We start from the raw sequence: 8,176 nt of genomic DNA on the forward strand, positions 1-8,176 counted from the left end.
TTGTCACAAGTTAAAGTGACACTAAACTGTAGTTCTATTCAAGTATGTATTCTTAACTTAAAGTCCCGTCTTCCTCTTACAGCAAAAGTGGATAGGAGAGCTTCGGGAGCTCGCAGAGGACGTTACAAAGAGGCAGAAAACCACAGTAAGAAACAATTTCAGGAAAAATAGATTACAGGCCCATTAAGTAGTGGATATGTATGCTTTTTATTTTGAGCGACCGTGAGTGTTTTTGAGCTGATAGTATCTTAAGACACTGGGCTCCATTCCTGAAACAATATCTACCGCTTTAAGAGCAGTGGTAAAAAATCAATTTCAATTTTTTTTACCATTCTGCAAAAATTTTTAGTAAAACATGGCCTGCGTGCTGCGTTATTCCATTCAAATATGCGGTACAAGAAGTCCCCGAGTTACGAACATCCGACTTGCGAACAACTCCTGCTTGCGAACGGGAGGCTGCGTGGCCACTTTTCGGCGGCGGGCACATTCGAATGAACCTTTTTGACTGCGAGCACATTCAATGGAATCTTTTCAATGGCGGGCACATTCAAGGAACATCGGAAAACAACGTATCTGCTGTTCTGCGCATTCGCGGCCACTTTTTGATGGCGGGCCCATTCGACGGAACTTCAAAAAACAACGTATCTGCTGTTCTGCGCATGCTTTTCCGACTTACGAACATATTTGACTTAAAAACAAACCTACAGTCCCTAGCCAGTTTGGAACTTGGGGACGGACTGCCTGTATTTATCTCATGAAACCAATTGCTATTTTATTATTGCATGCAATTTTTAGGAAAATGTGTCGTCGCCCAATACCGCATGCAATATGCTTTAGTGAATGGAGCCCATGATCACATTGAGGTGGAGTGAGTGATAAGCGCCTTTGGGCAATCTTACTTAGATATGACCCAAATTTGGGATTCTGGCTGCGTTTGTTCAGAACAAGAATCCTATCTCCCTGTTTCAGGTCAATCCAAAAATGTATCCACACAAGTCTGGATTTCTGAAGCGCAAGGAGAGGAAAGAGCGAGAGGAAGAACAAGAAAAAATAAAGAAGAAAAATCTAATATTTCACTATTTTAAGAAGCCAGAAACTACCCAGGAACCTAATGTTGAACAAGGAGAATCCTCAGAACTAGATATGGATGTTAGGTCAGACACAATTGAGGGCCATTCTCAACATTGTGAGCTGCTCACTATATCTGAAGATTTGCAAGAAGAGGGTATGGCTGCCTTTGAAATTCAAAACTGCTCCACAGAGATTGTTTTACCTGAGGAAAGTGTGTCCTCATGCACCCAGTCTGCTGCAAGTATAGAAGATACCTCCTCCGTTGCATATCCCTTTGAAATTTTGAGCGATTTAGAAACTTCATGCAGCTCCTCTTTTGCCTCAAGTTCTACAGGTCCTGTTACTATGGATTTGTGCAAAGTCGATTGGAAAGATCCAGCACTGTGGCCAGAAAATCTTCAAGACAAAGAAAGAAATCAAATTGTGCTTTCTGGATTGATGACTGAAGAGGATCTGAAAAAAATGGCATATCGTATGACTTTGGACAGCGATGGACGTTCATTTTCGGAGTATCTTTTGTATGCAAAATCCTCAAATGGACGTGAGAAGATTTTAAGAGACTGGCTTCGATGGAGTGATTCCAAACATGTTTTATACTGCATCACTTGCAGAGCTTTTTCTACAAATTATTACCATAGAAAGGATGGGAGTATACTATGTAGGAGCGAAGGCTTTGACCCTTCCAAAAACACATGGCATCGACTTTATACACGATTGCCAGAGCATGAACGTTCTGCTCAACACCGAAAGTACTACCTAAGTTGGCGAGCTTTACAGAGGTCCATAGGCGGACAAGGTGTGGACTTTGAGATGCAAAGAAAATTGACAAGAGAAGCAGAAAAGTTTGCAGCTCTGTTGGAAAGGCTTCTTAATGTTACCTTATTTTTGGCCTCACGGAATCTGGCTTTTAGAGGATGTTCTCAAAGAATTGGAGACATTCAAAATGGTAATTTCCTTGGAACTCTTGAACTTGTTGCCAAATATGATAGTGTACTTAGGGAGCACTTGGAAAAGGTGAAACAAAGCCAGGAAAAAGGAAAGCGTCTACCTGCACATTATCTGTCATCAGCCACACAAAACGAATTAATCGATGTATGTGGAAGACATGTTTTGAATGTCATGCTTTCTGAAAGGCAACAATCTATTTATTTTTCAGTGATCTGTGATGCAACACCAGATGTATCGCATATGGAACAGAATGTTATTATTCTGCGATATGTGCACAGAGATCTTGTGAAAAGAAAATGGGGCATTCAAGAAAGGTTCCTGGAATTCTTTGATTTCTTTGAGAAGACTGGTGAAGAAATTGCTGAAATGCTGCTAACAAGATTGTGTGAGCATGGCATTGATGTCAAAGACTGTAGAGGTCAAGGATATGATAATGGAGCCAACATGTCAGGAAAAATTAAAGGTGTAAGATCCAGGATCCAACAAAAGTATCCAGCAGCGTTGTTTAGTCCATGTGCAGCACACTCATTAAATCTGGTTGGTGTACATGCAGCTTCAAGTTCCCCTGAAATGAAGACCTTCTTTGGGAGTGTAAATAGGCTATATGTTCTATTTAGCAGCAGTCCTGAGAGATGGAGCGCTTTGTTAGATGAAGTTGGTGGTTCTTTACATGGCCTTAGTGACACCAGATGGAGTTCCAGGATTGAAGCAGTAAAGCCAATCGCACAAAAGCTTCCAAGTGTTCTGAAAGCTTTGGAAAGAGTGCTGAAAAGTAAAAAACTGACAAGTGCTGCACACTCTGAAGCGGAAGGGCTGCTAGATTATTTCTCCTCTTTCCGTGCAATTGTTCTGGCTACATTCTGGGTCAAGGTCCTGCAAAGTTTTGAGGAACGGAATAAAATCCTTCAGTCCAGGTCTGTATCTATTGACATAGGTGCAGCCAACATCAGGGCTTTGTCTGAAGAAATGAAGATTCTACGGGATAAGTGGCCAGCTCTACTCTCGGAGTCCAAAGTTGTTGCTGATTCTATGGAGATTCCCAAGGAGCTACTGAATGCTCACCAGCTTCGTAAAAAGAAGGCTGATAAAAATGTAAAAGATCTGGATGTGGAAATTTATTTCAAAGTCAATATGTTCTTCCCAGCAATGGATGTCATAATTTCAGACCTGGATCAAAGATTTAAATCAATGGAAGAAGTCTGCAAGCTCTTTGCTCCCATCTTGAATCTGAGGACTCTTTCAGAAGAAGAACTGAAAACTTCAACAGAAATGCTGATTTCCACATACCGTGATGACTTTACTGAATCCCTACTTACAGAACTACAACTCCTGCGGAAAATCTATGCAGAAACATTTACCAATCAGCTGGGTCCCTTGGAATTATTAAATTCAATTTATGAGCTGCAGCTTGAAGGGATTTTTGGAGAGATTTGTATTGCCCTTAGAATTTTTGCTACCCTTCCACTCTCAGTTGCAGAAGGAGAGAGAGCGTTCAGCAAGTTAGCCTTGATAAAAAACTATCTCCGATCGACAATGAGTGAGCAGCGTCTGAACAGTCTGGCTCTTCTGTCCATTGAGCATGAACTTGCAAGACAGCTAAACTTTAAAGACCTTATAAATGAGTTTGCTGAAGCAAAGGTACGAAGAATGTCCACTACAAATTTGTAACACCTTTGGCAAAATGGGAAAGGACTAGTGAAACTGGTCAGTGTTTCACATTGTTTTTGGGTGAAGCCATAAATATATGCACATATGCAGACTGTGAATGTTCAATTGCACTCTGAACTTGGGTCGTTTGACTCCTGTTGTTTTTGTGCCTGTTGGCGCACTTATGTTTACCCAGTTGTCTACAGTAAACTATCTTTAACGAGACCTGGCTTGTTGTTTTTTTTCCACCTTTATCATTTGTTTAATCTTCCTAATTTTTTCAAAATACCACTTCATTTATTCATTAATGTTTTTTTATTACATATTGATATTAAAGAGGTCTGTTCTCATCTGAAAACAGTATTTATTTTGGATAATAAAACTTATAACTGGCTGGAGAAAAATAAATATCACTTGTAGACAAATCTGCATGTTGTTTCAAGGCGGCGTCTGGGGAGGGGCCAAGGGCGGGGCCAGGGGTGTGGCTGAAGGAGGGATCAGGGGGTGGAGCTGAAGGGGGCCCCGTCATGTATGCTGTACGGGGCCCCATGATTTCTATCAGCGGCCCTGCTCCTGGACTGGCTGGCGGTCTTCACAGCCTCACCCCTGGGGGCCACAGGGGACACTTCCACATGACCCCTGCTGGATCTTCTGACCCCCGGGGCGGAAGACGTAGCAGAGGCCGGTAACTCACCTCCCCTACTCCCCGCCGGCCTACTCCGGGAAGCAGGATCCTGGGCCTTGCCTGAGCGCATGGCCCAGGTCCCTACCAGCTCCCTAGGGAGAGGCAGGGCCTGGGCTGGGGAGAAAGGTGGAAAACCTCCCCACAAGCCTGGTTCCTCCCAGGGGATTAAGGTGTTGAAAATCTCCCTGGGCCTTAACGAGGTGGAAGTTGTCAGGAGCTGCTGCAAACACACCCTTCCACCTCAGCTGCAGACACCAGACACGCCCATGCCTGATTCTCTGCTATGGGACCTCTCTCCTCTGTCTGGGTGCCAGGGCCTAAATATCTGACAATGGACTGTTCCAGTTTTGGGTGACGTGAAGCATGATTCTCTGCTATGACATGAAGCCTGAATCTCTGCTATGGAACCTCTCTCCTCTGTCTGGGTGCCGGGGCCTAAATAAATGACAATGGACTGTTCCAGTGGTGGGTGACGTGAAGCCTGATTCTCTGCTATGACATGAAGACTGATTCTCTGCTGACATGAAGCCTGAATCTCTGTTATGGGACCTCTCTCCTCTGTCTGGGTGCCGGGGCCTAAATATATGACAATGGACTGTTCCAGTATTGGCTGACGTGAAAACTGATTCTCTGCTATGACATGAAGACTGATTCTCTGCTGACATGAAGCCTGAATCTCTGTTATGGGACCTCTCTCCTCTGTCTGGGTGCCGGGGCCTAAATATATGACAATGGACTGTTCCAGTTTTGGCTGACGTGAAGCCTGATTCTCTGCTTTGACATGAAGACTGATTCTCTGCAGACATGAAGCCAGATTATCTGCTATAGGACCTCTCTCCTCTGTCTGGGTGCCTGGGCCTAAATATGTGACAATGGACTGTTCCAGTTTTGGCTGACGTGAAGCCTGATTCTCTGCTATGACATGAAGACTGATTCTCTGCTGACATGAAGCCTGAATCTCTGTTATGGGACCTCTCTCCTCTGTCTGGGTGCCTGGTGAATGTAAAGCTGGATTACTTCTAATGAGTCAGTCATTAATACAGTGTGACACTCACTGACTTGTGAAAACAAATCTGTTAATACAGTTCTGCTAGACCATGTTTTCTGTCATTGCTTCTACGCTTATGCCTCCTTGGATGCTTCCATTTTCTGTAAAATAAGGTAGAAAGTGATAGCTTAATTTATATTATGTCACATTCTGTTCATCTCTAAAACAAGTGCTGTCAAACGCTCGATCTCAGCTGCTGAACTCAGAACAGATTGAAACTATAAATTGCAATATATCTTAACACAAGTTTCCAGTGCTACAGGACAATGACCATGCAATAGTAAAATGGAGATTGAATAAAAATGTTTAAAACTAAAACAAAGAAAAGTCAGTGATTCAGAAAAATTCTAGTTTCGACAAGTGTCAGTGATTCATGGCATGGAAGCAATTTAGAAATTACTGGTGAAACAAGCTATTTTCTGGCATCAACTATAAACTTTTAAATATTAAACTGTTTTGTATTACTTCTTATAGTATATAGACTTTGTAATTAATGCTAGTTTTTTTTGCTACAGATATGTAAAGTGCAGCTGCAGTCTGGTCATGGTCCCTCTATACATTATAATTCCTGCTCCTCTCTCTCACCTCTCACATACTGCAGATAGAGTGAGACACTCTCTGCTTGAATCAGCGTTTATATGGTTGTGAACACAAGATTTTAGCTACTAATAAGCTTGTGCTACAGACTCACAGACAGTGTGAAAATCCCTCTTTAGGTGAGATTTTTTTTTTCTTTTTAGCCATACCTCTTTATGTTAAAGGGCCACACACACACACCACCCTATTAAAATGAATTGAGTTTGCAGCTAATAAATAGTGTTGATCACGAATATTTGAATTGCGATTTTTTATCTCGAATATAGGTACTTTGAAAATTCGTGAATATTTAGTGATATATATTCGTAATTTCGAATATTCGAGATTTTTTTTTATTGCGAATTTTCGTAATGCAAATTTTTATCGCTAATTTTTCAATTGCCGAGTAAAAACATGATTCCTCCCTGCTTCTTGCATGTGGGGCAATGACTCATTGGCCCACAAGCAAGTAGCAGGGAGGAATCATGACTTTAAATGGGATAAATTATGAATATTCTAAAAAAACTAATATATAGCACTATATCGAATATTTTAGTTTTTTTGAATATTCATAATATTCTAAAAGAAGAATATATAGCAATATAGCGAATATTCGAAAAAAAACTGATATAGAGCAATTTAGCTAATATAGTGCTATAATCTTCTTTGTCTTAGCAAAAGCCATGGTCCACAGAGAGCTTCCAAAACATAAGAGGGATCTCATTGTTAAAAGGCATCAGTCAGGAGAAGGGTACAAAAGAATTTCCAAGGCATTAGATATACCATGGAACACAGTGAAGACAGTCATCAAGTGGAGAAAATATGGCACAACAGTGACATTACCAAGAACTAGACGCCCCTCCAAAATTGATGAAAAGACGAGAAGAAAACTGGTCTGGGAGGCTACCAAGAGGCCTACAGCAACATTAAAGGAGCTGCAGGAATATCTGGCAAGTACTGGCTGTGTGGTACATGTGACAACAATCTCTCGTATTCTTCATATGTCTGAGCTATGGGGTAGAGTTGTAGGATGAAAGCCTTTTCTTACGAAGAAAAACATCCAAGCCAGGCTACATTTTGCAAAAACACATCTGAAGTCTCCCAAAAGCATGTGGGAAAAGGTGTTATGGTCTGATGAAACCAAGGTTGCACTTTTTGGCCATAATTCCAAAAGATATGTTTGGCACAAAAACAACACTGCACATTACCAAAAGAACACCATACCCACAGTGAAGCATAGTGGTGGCAGCATAATGCTTTGGGACTGTTTTTCTTCAGCTGGAACTGGGGCCTTAGTTAAGCTAGAGGGAGTTATGAATAGTTCCAAATAGCAGTCAATATTGGCACAAAACCTTCAGGCTTCTGCTAGAAAGCTGAACATGAAGAGGAACTTAATCTTTCAGCATCACAACGACCCAAAGCATATATCCAAATCAGCAAAGGAATGGCTTCACCAGAAGAAAATTAACCCCTTAAGGACACATGACGTACCGGTACGTCATGGGTTTAAAATGCGATTGTGGCGCGGCAGGGGTTAATCGGAACAGGATGCCCGCTGAAATCATTCAGCGGGCATCCTGTCACAATGCCGGGGGGTCATGTGACCCCCCCGTATCGGCGATCGCAGCAAACTGCAGGTCATATATTAAAATGGAAAATCTGCCAAAAAAGTGAAATTTTGAAATTGATTCTCTATTTTCCATTAATTCTTGTGGAACACCTAAAGGGTTAACAACGTTTGTGAAATCAGTTTTGAATACCTTGAGGGGTGTAGTTTCTAGAATGGGGTCATTTTTGGGTGGTTTTTTATCATGTAAGCTTCACAATGTGACTTCAGACCTGAACTGGTCCTTAAAAAGTTGTTTTTTGAAAATTTCTGAGAAATTTCAAGATTTACTTCTAAACTTCTAAGCCTTGTAACGTCCCCCAAAAATAAAATGTCATTCCCAAATTGATCCTAACATGAAGAAGACATATGGGAAATGTAAAGTAATAACTATTTTTGTAGGTATTAATATGTATTATATAAGTAGAGAAATTAAAACTTGGAAATTTGCAAATTTTTCAACATTTTTGGCAAATCTCAGAATGGCTTGGATAAGTCAAAGCGTTTTAAAGTTATCACTACATAAAGTGACACTGGTCAGATTTGCAAAAAATGGCCTGGTCCTGAAGGTGAAAATGAGCCCGGTCCTTAATGG

At 41.3% G+C, this 8,176-nt stretch overlaps 1 protein-coding gene across 1 annotated transcript; it reads left to right on the forward strand.

The window, feature by feature from the left end:
• Window positions 1–981: 981 nt before the first annotated feature.
• LOC120990881 (zinc finger MYM-type protein 1-like) lies at window positions 982–3,687 on the forward strand. Its single transcript, XM_040419766.1, has one exon. It carries the CDS (start codon window positions 982–984, stop codon window positions 3,685–3,687), a length of 2,706 nt encoding a protein of 901 aa, XP_040275700.1.
• Window positions 3,688–8,176: the final 4,489 nt, after the last annotated feature.

The sequence above is a fragment of the Bufo bufo genome, chromosome 2, assembly GCF_905171765.1.
Source record: "Bufo bufo chromosome 2, aBufBuf1.1, whole genome shotgun sequence".
Taxonomy (NCBI): domain Eukaryota; kingdom Metazoa; phylum Chordata; class Amphibia; order Anura; family Bufonidae; genus Bufo; species Bufo bufo.